This window comes from Varanus komodoensis, unplaced genomic scaffold (genome assembly GCF_004798865.1).
Source record: "Varanus komodoensis strain SLA01 unplaced genomic scaffold, ASM479886v1 scaffold38, whole genome shotgun sequence".
Taxonomy (NCBI): domain Eukaryota; kingdom Metazoa; phylum Chordata; class Lepidosauria; order Squamata; family Varanidae; genus Varanus; species Varanus komodoensis.
The window spans coordinates 1,188,047-1,206,383 of NW_025335909.1; the positions used below are offsets into that span (position 1 = coordinate 1,188,047).

The window sequence follows — 18,337 nt, forward strand, 5'->3', positions numbered from 1 at the left end:
TGGAGCCCTACTTGCTTAAAAGAGGTGACCTCTGCATCGCCAAGGAATCCAGAGCATCCTAATAGGAAACCCAGTTGCCTGATAGCTCAGTGGAGAAAGTGGCCGCATCCACAAAGAGAGAAGTGTTGAAAGGTTTGAGGGAACTCCAAGGTTTGCAGAAGTACAAAATAGTTTAGAAGAAAAGGAAAGGAAACATGAAACCCTTGATCTAGAGAGCTTCTCCACCACAAAAATGGTCATTTAACTGTTGCAGGATGCAGGGGATAAATGGGAAATGCACGCATTGCAGATGTGACGGTTTGGTGTGGCAGTCAGAATGGGCGGTGACTTGGTCTACCCTACCTTGCCGGGTTGTTGTGAGGATAAAATAGGGAGGAGAATCATGTAAGCTGCCTTGAGTTGCTTGATAGAAAAAGGTATGATATAAATAATAAACAAAAGGTATTTTTCTAAAACTGGGAATGGTTATCCTGCTCAAGGGCTTGACTGGTCAGAACCTTGACCCACACAGGGTCATGTCCCCCCTGCAAGTGAATCTCCTTGTGCAAAGGGCGTATGTATACACACTTTTTGATGGGAGAAGGGTGTGTTATTCAGAGGATGACTGGAAGGCATCTGTGGCTGAGTGGAGCTCGTTTTCTCACGGAGCACAGTTTGGGAATTTTTGGACAGGAGACAAGCTGCTGGATGTGAGCAAAGGGCCATCTATTCCTGCTTCCTGTTTCTCACAGTGGCCAGATTCATGTCTCTGGGAGGACCTAGGGAGACCGGCTCACCCCCACCTTCTCCCCACAGCAACTGATAATGTGGGAAGAGGTGAATATTGGGAACCGCAGCTTTCTCCAAAGGAAGAGATGGGGAATTAAGAGAGAGAGCCTGCCATCATCCCTTCTATTTCTGATGTGAATGCCAATGCTTTTGTGCTCGTAATGCTGAATGGTGTGGGAATGGTAGTCCAGGGCATCTGGAAGGCCCTACAAAACTGGATGCTGTGTGGATAATGACATTTGGGTTGCAAAAATAGTGGCAGGTATGCCTGGAGATCAGATACGGAAGTAATGATCCCTGACGCTCCCTTGTGATTCATTTCTTTGAAGTTATCTCTGAAAAGCTGGCACCGGCACCTCGTTTCAAAGCTTGGCTCGTAGGTCCGGCTGCTCCTTGCACACTTCATGGCAACAGACAGTTCCCCGCATGGCCTCTTTTGCTCAGGAACAAAAATTCACCAACCCCGAGCTTGCTAAGAGACAGCTGCGTTGCATAACAGTTCACACCTTGTACTGACGAGGGACCTGGTCTGCAGGTTTTCAAATTTGGCAGGCATCCTGAGAACTAGAAACTTGGGCTGCACAAATGGATCTGCACGTGGCTCTCCTGCATCTTAAGTTTATTTCTTGTGAAGGAGCTGTCCTTTGTAGCAGTGCTGCGTAAGGGAGACTAAAGGGAGACTAGGATGTCTTTCCTGGCCGGGTGGAGCCTGGGTGAATTTCCCTACATCAGGCTCCCTCTCTTTGGTGTCCTGCAGATGTGCCAGACTGCACATGGGGATTATGGGAGTTGTAGTTCTGGCACTCCTGGGGGACACCCTTTTGGAGGAGTCCATCTTAAATCAGCGGTTCAGAATTTCTGAGCTGCTTGCCTCTTGGGGTACCAGCTTCCTTAAGCGACTTCCACCTGTCTGAAAACATGGCTCTCCCAATCAGTTACATCTAAATTTATGTGTATTGTGAATCTAGCCGACTGCTGGTGCTTTTTCTTTTTTGAATAGACTGCAAAGGTTTGGGGGATTTTATTTCAGTGTGTGGAAGGGACGGCAGGGGAGATGGCGCAAGACTCGGGGTCGCAGAACCTCAGGGAGGTATTGTGCTTGTACTGGAAGCGCCCAGATGCATGAGCCTCCCATGCAAGATCTCCACCTCCCTGCACCTCCGGCTCGGAATACTTGCTAGATGGCTGGTTTTGGTCATCTTGCTGGGGTGCTTTGGAGGAAAGGACGTGAAAGAGAATGCTGGATGCATCAGACCTTGCTTGCTGCAGTCGTTTCTTCTTCCCACTGCTAGAATCCTCCTCCTAACCCATCTCCGAAGTTGATTTCCCCACCTCGGACAGGCAGCTGGTGTGGATCCGACCGCCCAGCAGGAATTCCCAGCACTGACGTCAGAGCTCTGCTTCCAGCCTTGGATCTGGAAGTATTTCAGGCCTTCCGCTTCTGTATTCCTAAGGGAGCCAGAAGATCCCCTCCCTGAGGGTGATAAGGGAAGTCCAGGTGGCTGACCTCAAAACCAAGCCAAAAAGAGTCTGCAGCAGCAAGGAGGAGGCACAGGGGGCTGCCGATTCACAGTTCTCCTGGCCAGTCCTGACACGTGCCCTGCTTGGTGAGCAAGTATTAAAGGATGGGGAATTTGCAAAGAAGAAGCCCCAGGTGGCTCTCACCAGACAGGGCTTAGAAATCATTGAAGGTGCTGTTGTTGGAGGTCTCTAGAACGTGTTCTCTGCCCACTGCAAAACAGAGAAGGGATGCATACCTGCACAAATACTCTCTTGGCATTGTGCACCTTTTTAAAGCGATGGGTGATGTCGCCAGGTCTGGGCACTGTTAGTGAGGTAAGAGCATGGTTAGCTCTCTTCAGCTGGGATCCCTCAGATATTTTGGCCGGAGACTTCTAGCATCCCTGACTTTTTGGCTGGAGCTGACGGGCGTGGTAGTCCAAAGCAAGTAGAAGGACCCAGACTCTGTGGCAGGCAGGCCTAGAAAGATGCATCTTAGTTCTTCCTTCGGAGGCCTCTGGTGTCTTCAGAAAAGTGCAAGGTGCTGCAGGAGAAGTGGGTGCGGCAACTAAGAGATGGAGTGCAGAGTGCTCCTGTTTAGCTTTGTGTGCCCTTTTCCCAGCACTCCCACAGTATGCTGCATCCCCTTCCCTGAACAGGCCGTCAGTCTTCTATGCCCCCTGAGCATATGCAAAACTCACTGGCCTATTTTAAGCCTCTGTCCGCCCTGCCCACAAGATATTTTGCAGCTTGGCCAACATTTGGGCTCAGCCACCTCCCTTCTGAGTGTGGGTGGTGCCGTTTTGGCTACTGGGGGATTGGCACTGGCAGAGCTGAGGTGGAGTCAAGTGGCTCTGATGAAAAGAGGAAGCAGAACTGCTGAGAAAAGGGAACTGGCTTGACCCTGAATGCAAACTGCCTTGTGCAACGGCCTTGGCGTGGTTGTGAAATTCTGGTCTTGGGCAAGATGGCGCCTGCAGCCCAGGCCAAAAGTGAAAACATGAAAGGGAGAGGGACAGCCTGGCCCGCCTCTTTAACCCAGCGGGGCTCAAATGGGGAGGGGAAGGTAAGCTGTCCTTCAGTGATGCTTGCCACATCGAATTAGGCTTCCGCAGAGCTGCTTTTTACTTGAACAATCAAGAATGAGAGATCTGACTGTACCCCTTCCAGATCTGCCTGGCAGGATCTCACGTCTGGCTGCTGGTAGCTGTGGGGCTGATTTGCCGAGCCCACCCAGCAGTCCGAGGAACTGGCGACGCTGCGTGGAATGAAGCTCCAAGCCAGCGCCTGGTTCTGGCTCCCGGTTGGCCTTCAAAGGACCTCTTCAGGGTGGGCTTCCTGTGGGGATCCCGGATCACCGACAGGATCAGAGCATGGAGAAGATCCCCACGGCCACCACCCGGAGCCGCCAAAACGGTGCCTTGGACGACTTTGCCAATGCAAAAACTGCAGCCCGATGCATGATTGGGGAAACAGGCCTATTACTTCCACAGGGCCCCGTCAGTAATTTTTATTCCTTTATCACACTATTGCATGGTGTGTGAGTGGTGTTCCTTTCCATAAAAAGCCAGCGTTCTTTCCCATATTTTTTTTTATTACTGGTGTGCTGGGATCGGGAGCTATTTGTGGGCTGGTGGTGGGTGTTCGAAAATGATTATTGTTTTATCCAAGTAGCCCTTTCAAGCTGTAAAAATGGGAAGAGCAGAAGTATTAAAGCACAATGCAAGCTAGACCATAAAAGACAGGAAACGGCAACTAGGAGGCTTGTGAATCATGGTTGTCAAAATATACAGCAGCTCTCATAAGTGCAGACAAGCAGTTACTGTGGGAACCAAATCGTTGTCGAGAGGACAAGGGTTGTGTGACCAATGGCTCTCGAAACCAGCACAAGCCGTTCAGTGTGATTTTAAGTGTTGCTTTTTTTTCTCAAGGCCCATGTCTTAGTAATACTTCAGCGCTTAGATCCTGCTTTCCTGTAAACTCGGGATGAGCAATTCGGGGAAGTCGGGACTCAGAATTTTTCAGATGGCGGACATCCCCAGGCAGTGCATCCCCCCCTGCCCTCTGTCCCCCCGGCAAAAGTATCTTCAGTTGGTCACCAAACTCCAACGGCAAGCTGCTGCAGAGACCCAAAGTGGCCATGCTGATCTTGCAAGCAAGCTTAATTTGGCATTTTGGGATCTGTGTAGTGCTTTGTGCCAAGGCAAATTGCTGATGGGTTTTGCCGCCACCGTGGAATTTTGGTGGCACAGAGGTGGCAGGAATAGCTTTCCCTAGGAACTTGCGGGGGCTTGTTTCCCACCCCTACTGTAAACAGTGGGTTTAGCCCTTGCAATAAAGTATTGCCCCCGTTTTGTCGTAAGGAAGGCAGGCCCGGGGGATGATGGTGGCTTCCATAAGGTTGGGTTTTATTTGTGGATTGCTTGTATTTGTATCCTGCTTTTTTTCCTACGAGGAACCCAAGGTGGGTCACATAGTCCTCCTCTTCTTCTCCATTTTACCCTCCCAACAGCTCTGTGAGAGAGGTTAGGCTGAGAGTCACTGATGCGGCCCAAGTCACCCATCACTGGGTGGGGACTAGAACCCGGATCTGCCAAGTCACAGTGGAACTCTAACCACTAGGCCACCCTGGCTCTCAGCATCCTTGGCTGCTCACCTGGGGTTCCACACCCCTGCTGTGCACTTGCAGGGAAACCCCGTGGAGCAGCCTCTCTTGACCCAAGCTGGAGATGCTTCATTGCATGCAAGCATGACTCTGCTGCTGAGGGCCAGGCCTTCCCTGTACCAAGGAGTTAAAGGACTGCAAATAAGATTTGTCTCCCCAGTGCTAAGGAGCTCAAGTGTGCAGCTCAGCTGACGGGCTGCTTGCCGGAGTAAAATAATTCACCCATTCATAAATCGGCAGGCTCCCTGTCCTTGTCTTGCACTCAACATGTCGAATGGAGACAAAGCGCCTCTAGGCTCCTTTGATTTTGCGCTGCCAAGGATATTAGACAAAGGGGTGCTTGTTTCTTCTAGTGGGTATGAAAAGGAGGACCCACACTTCTGTTTTGTCTCTGCCCCTGCAGTGTATGTCTTTTGTGTCATTTGGCTGCTGTGGTATCACTGGCACGGAAACGGAACACTTGTCACTCTACACAGATACTAAAATTTGTTCTCACTGAGATCAAGGACAGATTTAGTGGGACGAAGCCCACGTCCTGTGCTGTCCTTGACAATTTCTGTTTTCCAAATGACCACCTGCCCCATTCTGCACCTCCGGCATGGATCGCTCGTCCACCCACTGGGTCGATAATGGATTCTCCACACAACGCATTGTTAAACTGTGGACTCCCACCAGGGGGAGTGATGGCCACCAATTTGGACTATCTTAAATGAGGATTGGACCGGGAGCGTGGCTGTTAGTCCGGATGGCAATATGCTATGCCCAAAGCTGGGGCACAGGGGCACTGTGTCAGGGTGCACCAGTTGCTGGGGAACATAGGATGGCAGATGCCCTTGTGAGCTGGGTGAGGCCGCTGTTGCACCCCTGTCCCGCTTGTGGACTTGTGGCAGGTGGCATTTCGGTTTCTGGGTGAAGAGAAAGCTGAGCTGATAGGCCCTTTTGGTCTGAGTTCTCATGCCTTTTCCTACATTCTCATGATAACCACCCCCCGCCCCTTGATCAATACAAAGTTAAAAAGCAGAGCACTTAGTTGCAAGCAATTCATTTAATGATTGCATTCTTCTGCAGAACCCTTAGATTTCATCGGAGGCTAGTTGAAATGTGGGCCTAACGAACGGAGTAGGTATCCAGTTTGCAACCAACAGATGGTGGACGCTGCCTTGGCTGGTCTAATGCATCCCTCTAGTGGAGCACCAGAATTTTGCAAGAGCAGAGACTTTAATCTCTACAGCAAGTTCTGACAAAATTCCTTGCTAGGTGATGCTTTTCTGATGGGCCTGATCCTGGCTTGACTTGAAGTCTTTTGAAAGTGCTGAGGTGACAGTCACTGGTTGCTGATGTATACTACAGTCACTGTTCCATGTCCTCTTCCCTGGTTGGTAGGTGATATTGCAATATCGCTTGATTAAGCAATTTATGGGGGAGAATGCATGCCCTTGTGCACGTTGACAGTTGGCGTTTGATTTATACACTGCTTGTTTTGAAACCTTGTAGATAAAATTCATCTGGAGAAGCCAGTCTGTTTAAAAGAACAGTTTCCTAGGTTCTTCACAGTTGAATCTGGGAGAAAACCCAATATTTAGAATACATGCACCCATACTTTTAATTTTTGTCCCCAAGGATTTTAGGAACATTTGGGAAAAAATAATGGTTTCTTCCCAATTTTTCCAAGTCCCTAGCACATCCTTTGCATCCCTGCTCAGAATACCAGGGCACAATATGGATGAATTCTAAGCCAAAAATGGCACCATCCACACAAACACACGAGGATGTGAACAGGGTTGGCAGACCCCCTGAAGGATGCAGAAGTACAAAGATTCTGTAGGACAAGAATCCAAAACCCTAAAGTTGGAGGAAACCCTAAAAGAGCCCGATAAGGGCGGAGGAAGTTTAATAGCTGTGAAACACTGAGTGACTTTCCAGGTGAATAAATACAGAAATGCAGAATGGCTTGGGGGCGGAAAGGCAATGAAATGGAATATCTTGAAAGAGTTTCTTGTAGACCCTACTTGTGCATGATTTTTTTTTCCATAAGAGAAAGACATTCTTGGATGTGAACACTAATTAATTATATGGAAACATCTGCCTAATTACAGCACTGTCTGAATAAATATTGGACTGTATTAGAGAAAATGTATTTTATAGAAGCTGTTTTGTATTCTGAAAGGGCCTGGAGGAATGTTGTCCGGGTCGGGCACGACTTTGCGACTAAACAACAACATTCTGAATGGGTCATGGATAAATCAGGGTGGAAAATAAAATATAGATATGTTAGGAGTAGAGAGATGTTGGCTCAGAACTAGATGGTTTATTTTATCTGCCGTATCACAAGAAAACTTCAGCCCACCCACACTAGAGCATTTTGTCATGCCTATGACAACATCAGATGGGAAGTAATCTTAGTCCTTTTGACTTCTGAGTATTATGTTGGGATAGTCACCTTTAAGGGCCCCCCAGCTAACAGGCTGTGGAGTGCATGGAAGATCGGTTGGGATCAGCAGCAAATTCCCAGGCAATTTACTATACATTGGCTTGGGATTTTGCCTACCGCTGCTGCTAAAATCAACTAATGTACATGGAAGGACTTGCTTGTCAGGTCCAGTTCTTAAGCAATTTCCTGGGCTTCCTGCGCATGTGCTGAGGGCTGCCTGTTTTCCTGGGCTTCCTGCGCATGTGCTGAGGGCTGCCTGTTTTCCTGGGCTTCCTGCGCATGTGCTGAGGGCTGCCTGTCTACCTTCTTCAGCCACTTTTTTTCGATCTGGCTCCAGAAGGAAAAAAAAAGGGCCTTGCTTGGACAGTGTCTTTGGGGGTATGGCTTCTGTGGTGTCTAAATGAGAGCTGTGGCCCAAGGGACTGTAGAATCCATCCTACGTCGTATGTAGAAGGATCCAGGTGCGAGGCGGTGGAAAGCAGCGGTTGTGGCCGCATTCTGGTGTGAGCTGATCCGTCTTTGCTAAAATCCACTGCTCCGGACAGGGGCTCAGCTGGCTGTTGGAAGGCCTGGGGGATCCTGCTCGTTCCCTGAGCTGGGAACCCAAAGCGATCCTATGCGGGGCCCCACCCTTGATGGCCCTGGCAGGACCCACACTCCGATGTCATCTGGCCCATGGGAAAGGGCCCGGGGGGCACAACCCATCCCTTGGGCCCACATCCTTCCACACCGCTGATCCAAACGGCATCCACCTGGGGCCAAAAGTAGGCATAGCCAGGCACGGCCCAAGGCCTTGTATGTCACTAGGGGTCCACTGAAGAGAGACGTTTGCCTTCTCTTCTCCATTGCAGCTTGCTCGTCCCTCACTCTGGCACAGATAATGACGTGGTGAGAAGGCGGTGCAGAAATGCCACGATGAGAGAGAGGACAAGGAGCAGTAGCGAAGTGATGATGATGATGATGATGATGATGCTGCTGGTGAAAAGGTAGATTCACTAAGAGAGGGGTCCCTGTTCGGATGTCTTGCCCCAGGGGTCCTGGGACACGGAGCTGGGAGCTCTAGCAGATCCAAGTCCAAATTACAGGCAACTTCAGATCTCTTCAGGAGCAGAGGGGTGTGTGGGAAGAAGGAGTCTATTGCAAAAGCTCAGAGCATCAACAAGGACAAGGTCTACCGTGTGCAGTTCGGCAAATCCCAGCTTCCAAAACAGAACGGTTTTAATTCAGCCAAGCTGTCTGGTGCTGTGACTCGGGCGTGGGTAATTATTTGATGCAACGGCTGTCATGCAAACGGAAGTTTCTGGCTCTTGGAACATTTCCCAGCTCTCTCCTTTCGTTTAGGTTTCTGAACAGCCGCTCTAGTTCTATATTGAAAAAAAAGCCTATTTTTAACTTTCCGGATGAAGTGTTGTCAGGAAAGACAGTTTTGATGCTGTTCCTGGCTTTCGTTGATCCGTCTCCATTCACACTTCGTGGCATTCAATTTTCTGTAGGTGTGATCTGTCTAAAGCACATGTAAAATGTTGGCAGGAATGGAGCAGAAAGGGGATGGATGAGAAATGAGGGGGAGACAGTTGTATTTGTGGAGGAGCGCCAAGAAAAAAAAAAAAAACTTAATGGGACAAAATCTCCAAAAGGCAGCAGCTTGAGAACTGAATGACCTCAGTCGCCATGCAATGGTTATTGTCAGCTGGGAAAGGAAAATGGAAATTGGATGAATGCAAAACATGTGCAACAGACCACTGGAGAAAAGTGTGGCTGAAACCAGACACATGAAAACTCCTCCTCCTCCTCGGAGGTCAGGATACAATGCAACCACCTTTTGGTATTTGGGCTGTTTCACTAGTTACATCTAAAGACAGGCCTGCATTCTCGCAATCTGGACGTTTCTGGTTTATGAACACTTCTTTCCCCTTGCATTTGTTGGTTTGGCAGAGGGTCGATCTATTTTGTTTGGTCTGGATGTTAGAGACAGTTACGACAGGCGCCTGTTGTCCTTTCGGCCAGAATTGAGCTCCCAGGCTGCTGGAGCTTCCAGGCTGGCCTTTGGTCAGTTACCCATCAGCCAAATCAGTGCCTCAGAGAAAGCCAGAAATACGTTCCAGAGCTGATTAGTAGAGATGAGAGATGTATTTAAACAGCTGTCTGGGCCCTTTACATTTATAACCTAATGCATCCCTTCTCTTGCCTGGCACCTGTCTGGTACACAGGGCCACAACAACCCCCCTCATTCACAAACATCACAGCAAATGGACATGCTGACTGGGGATAATAGGAGTTGTGATCCAGCAATTCTGGAGCACACTGGGTTGCAGGTGCCCAAACTAACACTATTCCTGTACTGGGTTGTGTTGGAGTTTGAATACACTGACTCCATTCCTTGACTTGTCCCCCAAAGAGACCTTTTCCACCCATCCGTGTGTCTCTATCGCTGTTTCCACATTACTTTATTTATTATTTATTAAAACATTTTTATGCCGCCCCATTCGCCGAAGCCTTGGGGCGGCTTACAATAATAAATTAAAATAATTATAATCTTAAATTAAAAAAATATAAGCATTAAATTAAAAATACAAAAATACAATATAAAATAAGCCGCCCTGGTCATTTGACATTACTGTCAAAAGTCACCCCATGTCTGCCCGTTCTTCAGATTTCACAGTCAAAATCACTGTTCTTTTCAGGACAAATTCTCAAATGCTTAAGATGCTGTTTGTGCAACTTGTTCTCCTTAGGATTATAAAATGGTTTCCTCTTTTGGATATTCTTGTTTTTATCGTGTTCACGTCTTGTGGTTTTAATTTGATGGCTTTGTAACAGCTCAGGCAGTATACATAAATGGAAATAATAGATGGGAAACAAGGATCCAAGCTTGACTGTTGCCCTAGAATCCCATAAAACCCAGGTTTTAGGGCTGATCTCTTGACTCTGCCATTTCTCTGGCAAGTTTCCTCTCCTGCAGCCTTCCCAACCTGATCTTCTGGGAACTGCAGTCCCAAGGGGCAAAGCAAGCTACCCCACATCAAGATGGACAAGTCGCCAGTCTATCCCAGTATTTATTTATTTGGATCACTAGCACTCAGTGGGATCTCAAGCTGAGATGTTCCCCACTACCTGCTCCACCATGTTCCTTCCAACTGCAAACAGCAGGGATTGCCCCCCCCCAAACCTTCTGGGGGCAACACTGCACTACAATCCAGCCCTAATGACATGTCAAAGGAATCCCACCTTTAAAATTCACTTTCCCCTGCATCTACTGCTCTCTCCTGAAAAAGCCCGCTTCAGCTGGGCTGGGAAGGAGGATGTGCTACTCGGGACAATGGGAAGTGACCCAGAGAAGTTGAGAGTAAATGGAGGCTGCAATGAAATGTCGCAGCGTGGCAGGCTCTTGGTCAGGGTTTCAGCAAGCCACTTCTGGAAGGCCTTTCCAGGATTTTACTTTCTCCTCTGCTCTCCCCTGCTTTGCTTTAACTGACATTTCATGGTGGCACAGTGTCGTCAGAGGATAAGGGTATACTGTTTGTGGGAGAGAATTTTTTCGTGCGTATAACTTCCGTAAACCTTTAAGCTTCCCCCAGGGCTGCTGATACCTTCCTCTTGGGTGTGAATGGGAGCTTTTGGCTGCGTTGTGAGAATGGCAGCGTTGTGGGAATGGATTTGCTGTAGCCTATTGGAAGGCTTCCGGCAAAGAGCATCGCTGAACAGCTCTGTGTCTCTAACGCCACTTTGATGTCTTTTAGCAGTAACGCATCTCTAAATGTCAGTAATGAGAACTGAGCTGTGGGGTTTTGTTTTTTTTTTAAATAAATCTAAATACTGAGAAAAACAACAGATGGAGAGCATCATTTGGAAAAGAGCAGTTTTTTATCCTGTGTATGAGAGAAGGGTGACTTCAGGAGGAGGTCTGTTGTGGCAAATGTGAATACCATTCAATAATAATATTGCCTAATAGTATATTCAGAACTTCTTTAGTTGCAAAATCACACCTGAGTCTTCTCGACTCCATGGACCTTAGCCCTCTTGTCCTCCACTTTTTCCTGAACTTCACCCAAATATAATTTGGGAAATAATTCCAATAGTGCTGAAGTCAATCTGCAAGTGGATTTGGTCAGGTTGTACTTGACAAACTATAAGAGGGATGGGGGGAAACATTCCATTTGTGTTTTAATGCAAGCTCACCTGATTTGCACTTTCAGAACCCATGTGAAAACAAGCATTCAGCAAGCATTCAGTATGTTCATCATGTATGTGTACATCATGGGAAAGTGCTCCTTGGAAGTGCATAGATTAGTGAAAATAATGTGCAGAAATGCCTTGGGAAAATTCCTCAGAAAAATGCTTCTATGAGCAAAAGTGCATAGGAAAAATGTGTACATTAGAAGTAATGCATGCAGTGCTCCCCGGCCTGACACACTGATGTGAAAAGGAGACAAAATGAGTTTAAACTTGGGAAACTGAGCAAAACTGAACTTGTCAGATTCCTTCCTAGTAAAAGCTATGCTTGTTTATGAAAAAGGAAGCCATGTTTATTGTACGCTTACCGCCCTATAAGGGTGTGTTAAGACCACAGCCTGAAACCTATACGGTTCATTGATTTAAAGATTTCTAAACTCTCTCTGCGTGTAGATGCTCTGTCTTTGAATCTTGTGCAGGGAATAATTACCCTGTGAGCTTAGCGAGAGAGAATAGCAGATCCTTTCATGCGTTTGTCTGCTGGTTTGATTGATGGATTGAATTAAAGTATTTCTACTCTGCTCATTGATCAGAAAGGCTCCTGGAGTGGTTTACACGCGGGTAACAAACAGACTGTCCCTGTCTCTGCGTTTTAGTTTACAACCGAGTGAGAGAGAAGGAGCTAAGGAAAAAGGGACAGGGCAGTAGCGCATTTTAGACAGTGGAGCGAGAGAGCCGACTGTTCTCGGCGCCCAGTGCTCTTGAGAAGGGAGTGCCTGTTGTTCCCATGATTTCACCGTGGGCTCAGCCAGCCCTGCTGGGTAGGGGACAGACCCTCTTGTTCTTCGTGGTGAATGGAGCCCTGGACTTTGCCCTGAAGGCCGACCCCGATGGCACCCCGGGCCTCTCTTGCCCAGATCCGCCACTGCGCCGTGCTGCCACCTGTGCGTGCGTGTGGGGGGAGGAGTGCCGCCCACACAGGGCCCCTGCCTTGCCATCGCCCTTGTCCCCTGGCCTCTCTTCCCCTGCTCCACCCTCTCTCGAGAAGAAGGACAGGAAATCCTAGCCAGCTGGCTGCTGTCGGAGCGCGTTGCCTTGCAGAAAGACCCGGCCGTGTGTGAGAGTGCGTGTGTGTGTGTGAGAGAGAGAGAGTGCGCGCGCGTGTGTGGGCGGGGGGGGCCGCCTTATGGCGTTAGTCAAAGCTGGGAGGGAGCGGAGGGGTTGGGCTTCCTCTTGCTTCTGGCCCAGGGTGACTCCTGGCCGTGCCCGCCGTGGCTTATTATGGAAGCAATCCTCATCCAGGAGCGATTAGTTGAGAGGCTGCTTTCTCCCCGGACGCAGACCCTGCGCAGCCATTCAGCCAAGCTGAAGGTACACGGATGTATTTATAGCAATTCCCGAGCCGGGAGAGGCTGGCGGGGGCGGGCGCGGGCGGCGGGCGGCGTGGTGCCCGGGGGCGAGCCGGGAAGGGACCCCCGAGGCGCAGAAGGGCAGAAAGGCGCTGGTGAGGACTGGGAGAGGGGCCGAGCGGGGGCCAGAGCCGAGGCTGCGGAGGGTGGGGCAGCCGCGGAGCGCAAGCGGAGCGGCGATGCGATGCGATGCCGGGCTATTCCTGCGCTCCTCTTCCAGCCAATGGCTTTCCTTGCTGCTTGGGTTCATTTCGCCTAATGGGAAGGGGAAGCTAGGAGAAAACTCGCGCAGACACGCGCGCGCTGGCCACGGATGTGCCACGCTTCGCCTGAGCTGCTGCACGCTTGCATGCGTCGCCGGGTGACCGCTTTGGGCCACTCTTGTGGGAGGGGGCGCCTTGGCTTTCCTTTCCCCGCTGCTTTCCGTGGTGGGGGCTGGTGAGGGCCGGTGATCTGCTTCCGCATCATCTGCGTCGCGCAGCCGGATGGATTCAGGTGGTGCCAGAATGGTGAGTGAATGCTTGCTTGCGTGCGCGCTTCCGTGCGCGGAGGCCTGGCGTGTGCCTGGGTGTTCCAGAGCCAACCGGGGGCTCTGTGTGTTTGCGTATGTGCGATATTGCTCATCATGGTGAAACTAGGAGGTTGATGTCCGCTGGCGTGCAAATTAGAATGTGGCATGCATGACGTTTTGGTTTAATTTTGATTGGCTTTACGCAGGGGATGCGCGGAAGAGAGACCGGGCTTTCCTGTCTTTTGCAGTCGCCCGCTTTTGTTCTGGTCTAGCTTTCTGGGAGGATGCTCTCGCGGCTGAGCGAGGTAGCTGGCCGTGGAAAGGTCTGGGTTAAGGATTCGGTCCAGACGCCGAGGCACAAAAGTACCCCACGAAGAGTGTCACAGATGGCAGACGGCTAGAATGGGCATGGGGCGTCTCGGGAGACTGCATTGTTCTGTGCAGAACAGCAGAAGCTTTGGGGAGAAAGAACGAAGCAGGAGACGCGTGACAAAGGCGTAAAGGCCCAGTAAACCCCCGTGGTGCTGCTAGGACCCCCCAGCTAGTGGGGTACAAGTGAATGACAGGATGCTGTGCTCGCACTCTCCTTTCTGCTTAGTTAAAAAGCCGACAAGACCGACCATGTTCCCACTGAGGGTCTGGACAGGAGGGCAGGTTATGGGAGTCCATTTTATGATCTTGATTGAATCTCTCCTCTGTCTGTTTGTCTATTGTCTTTTTCTACAACAAAACCAGGCTTAGTCCCAAGTAAGTATGTTTAGCATCAGGGCAGTGAAAGCAAACTCCATTTTATTCCTGTGTTCATTAGGATGCTGTGTTGGAAGGTAATTTGAAATTTTCAGCTAACCCTGTGCAAAATATTTTCCCTAAAAATCTAGGTAGGAATGTAAAGGTAGTCTGTAATAGTGGTGGTAGAGAAAAATATTAGTCGTATATTAATAATATTAATAAAAATAGGAGTTGTGCTTCACAACTGAAATAACCTTCACAACCTAAAATTCCACCCTCCCCCCCATCCCTTGTAAGACCATTAAGGCCAGGATCTAAAATTGCCTCTCTGTACCACTGTTAATTCCTCCCCAAAATAATTTTAACTATTTATACCATTGCAGCTAAGGATGAACTGATTCCTCTTATCTGCCTTCTCAAAGCCACAAAAATCATACTCTGTAACAGTGATGTAGAATTCTTGACTGTGCAAAGGGTTTTCCATACAATCTCTTGAAATTACGTTACAACAACCCTGTACTGTTAAGGGAGGCCTGTGATTTAGTAGTCGGTCAAATCTGTGGCTTGCCAAAGATTCCAGATTTGGCACCTAATTTAATTGGTCTTGAGAAGCTGGGCAAGAAAGAGATGAGTTCTTGGACAGCCACTGCCATTTGGAATAGGCAAATTTCACCCACACTGTTGCCTTCCCATCAACTCTAGCCAGCATGACCAATGGTTAAAGATCATGGGAACTACAGTCCAAGCAATACAGAGGTTAGCAGGTTGCTCCTTATGGCATAACATAGCAAGGCAAAGTTGGGCCACCCGGTTATCTCTACAGCTGGAAATCCATCAGCAAGAATATTTTTTATTATTCCAGGAGAGGAGATCTGGATTAAATAGGGTCTTCTGTTTGAAGGGTGTCAGTGACCCATCTCTGTTGGAAGGGTTGTCCTGCCCAGTTCTGCTGAAGGCAGATAAGAAGCTTAATAATTGCTGTCCGTGCAGAGTTAGCACTTGGACAAGCAGGTAAGCCATGCCTAATCACAGTCTTAAGTGCTGTGGTGAGAGGACCTCTACTACTTTAGTTCCAATAAGTATTCTTAAGTGTGCACCTGTGTATATACATCAGCATGTGCAAACTGGTTTTCTGCCTTCTCTGTGTGTGTGTGTGTTGCGTCTCCTCTTTTTGGATGGTTTCACAAATGGCCACCCTAGCCTTTCGCGCTCTGCTGTTTTTCACCAGGGGGCCTGCAGGGATCTCCCCAACACGACATGCCCAGTGTCCGTGTATTGCCACGAGCATCTGCAGAGGAGGACTGTTCTCGGAGAATCCCAGGCTCCTCCAGGGCTGGTACGAGGGTGGGGACTTGCTGAAGGCCACGGTCCAGCTGAGAAGAGCCCCTTGGGGACCTCCCCGCTGCAGCCTGCTTGTCCACCCGCCTTTCCCTCTGACACAGACAACACGGTGTAGTGGTCGGGGTGCTGGACTGGGGACCTGGGAGATTTGGGTTCTAGTCCCCACATCTGTGGAGCTTGCTGGGTGACTTAGGGGCAGTCATGGCCTCTCAGCCCAGCCTACCTCACAGGGTTGTTGTGAAGATAAAACGGAGAGGAGGAGAATCTTGTAAACTGCCCAGGGTTCCTTGCAAGAGGAAGAAAGGTTGGGGTATAAATGTAATGTAATAATGCTAATAAAATGACAGCAACCATGTGGGTAGCGTGAAGGAACAGCAGCAGATGCTCCAGCCTGCTTACTCCTTGGCTCTTTGGCTCTTGATCAGCTGAGGGGCAGCCATGTTAGAAAGAGGAACGAGAGCAGCCGGGGACTGCGGGGGGGGGGGTCCTGCAAGGGCCCTCAAAGCCCTGGAGCTGGCTCTGCCCTGAGGTTTTTGACCCTGTGCTCCTGGCGACAGTCAGAGTGAGGTTCACCTCCGTGCTCTCTTAGGGAGTGGGATGAGTCTGGGCAGGGCAGGATGGCGTTTGGACACCGCAGGGCAAATACGGCAGAGCAGCAATCCTTGGCCACAGGTTGTCATGGTCAGGCACCAGCCAAGGGCCCACAGCCCAGCGGGGGCCTCCTGGCAAAAGCCCCTGGCCGTGCCCTTCTCTTCCCTACTGCAATCTCCTTTTCGGCTGCTTCTCACTCTGGCCCAGACCATGATGGGGGTGGGGAGGAGGAGCAGGAGATGCTCTCACCTCCCTGGCGCTCTGCCATCAAGCAAGCGTGTGGTTACAGGGACGGTGAAGAGGAGGAAGAGGAGCAAGAGCAGCCAGGAGCATCTGGGTGGGTTCACACGTCGTGCCAGCTCCCCCTGGCTGGAAGGGTTGCTGCTACAAAAACCTGCAGTATGTCTGGCAGATGATTGGGCTCTCTGTTGGTTGGCATCTCTCTCCTTCCCCCAGTTCGCAGCCAGCATTCCAGGGACTTTGCAGGCTGAGGTGCTCTCCCCCTCCACATGGGAGCTGTATTGGTTCACTCCAACTTGACCCCCCCCCCTTTATTCCCCTCCCCAAATCGCTTTCATGATACTCTTTGGACAACCACGGACAACCTCTCCAAAGTGCCCAAGTGACACACCCTTATAACAATTTTTGGAGGGGACCCAAGAACGCACAAATAGTTTCTTTTATTTAAAAAATATTTAAACCAGAATTACGCAATACTTGAGGTGCAATCGTGCGCATTTCCCCAGGTGATCTGGCCATGCCATCTGCCACCCCAGTGATCGCCGGCTGATCTGGCTACCTGGGCAGGTGTTCCTTTCCTCCCCTCGCCGCTGCACGAGTGTCCCTCCCAAAGAGGACACTCTTCCTCTGAGAACAACCACCCCAGAGGGGAGGGCACCATTCTTCAGCTGAGAAGATACCATTTATGCAAAATGCACGCAATACCGTGGTTTTGCCCAAATCGCGTAAATGTGTGCAATTGCCCTAGTAGTGTGATTTGCACGGATTTCCTTAGTGTTCAAAAAGAAGGCCGTGCTGCAGCCTGCATTAGAGCGAGGTCTGCTGAGCCCCCCGAAGCATCACTGCACTGGAAGCAGGCGGCAGGTCTGCGCAATGAGTCGGACCTGCCAGGGTCTCAGTTGTTAGCCAAATGCTGGGTCACAGCAGCCGCTTTAGCATCAGCTACATCTGCCTACGAAGCAGAGGCGTGAATGCCTTTCCTTCGTGCTCTCTGGCTCTGTCCTTTCTCCAGCGTCCCTCGTTCGCAACTTCTGCTCTTTTTGCAAAATCACTCTTGACTGCACCTCTTTTTTCCTCACGTCGCGTGGCCTGAGGGGTTGGAAATGCATCATGTGACCGCAGATCTGGTACATGGAATCGGACATGTGCAAGGGAGCAAGAGAGACTGAGATGTGCATGGATGAGAAGAGGCAGCAGAGGCAGGGAAGGCTTGGCTGATGAAGGAGCAGCAGCGCTGGCTGCTCCCGGTGCCTGGAAAGGTCAAAGGGGTAAAGTGCTCAAATGTCGAGCTGCTCCGTCAGAGCATAAATGTGCGAGCATTTCGCTCTTTGAGAACTGTTTGCCTAAACATTACTGGATGTTAATTTAATGGCCATCACGTATACATTCAGGGTACAAGTAGAAATCCTGGGTTCAGCATTTGGGATGGAATCCATATTTGTGACTGAGCGAGAGCTGCATATAAATAGGGTTGCTTTTAGGATTGACCTCACTCTGGGTTTGCTAACAGTTGTAAATGAAGATCGTAGATCTGGTTTCCAATCAAGAGTTGACATCTTGATGCCTTTGGCATTCCGCTGGTTTATTGAATAAGGGTTTTTGTCTGACTGGTGCTGCTTATTTCTTTTCCTGTGGTGTGTTTAATGTTCTTTTCTTGTGACATGTGAACACACCAATTCACTAACGCTTTTCCTGACCTGTGAGACATTTTGCAACTTCAGTGTGGTCTATAGTGCTGTGCTGCTGCTAAAGATGTGACTTCTCAATTATTTTTTAATCTTGGTTTTGCCTGATCTTGTATTTTATCACGGACCGCTTAGGGGTTTTAATATATTCAATGACAGCAACCCTCTATCCCATATCTCTGCTTCATGCTTGCTTGGCTTCTTGCATATTGTTACCATCCCATGCATCAGGGAGAGCTGTTTAGCACACTCCTTGCGTTCAGCATCCTGCAGACTGTGGCCAGTCTTCAGAAT

The 18,337-nt window shown here is 49.6% G+C and overlaps 1 protein-coding gene across 8 annotated transcripts in view; it reads left to right on the forward strand.

Annotated features, from left to right (window-relative positions):
• Positions 1 to 18,337, forward strand: part of SEPTIN5 (septin 5) — a 60,635-nt gene that overhangs the window by 27,227 nt on the left and 15,071 nt on the right. Inside the window, exon 1 of one of the 8 annotated variants that reach the window (XM_044440824.1) lies at positions 3,627 to 3,767. The exons of 5 other annotated variants lie outside the window; for them this stretch is intronic. In XM_044440824.1, the coding sequence (XP_044296759.1) occupies positions 3,642 to 3,767 (126 nt within the window). In that variant the 5' untranslated portion in view covers positions 3,627 to 3,641. Of the gene's footprint in view, positions 1 to 3,626; positions 3,768 to 12,762; positions 12,909 to 13,357; positions 13,456 to 18,337 lie in introns of those variants that run through there. 2 more of the 8 variants (XM_044440827.1, XM_044440829.1) reach the window with 2 other exon arrangements.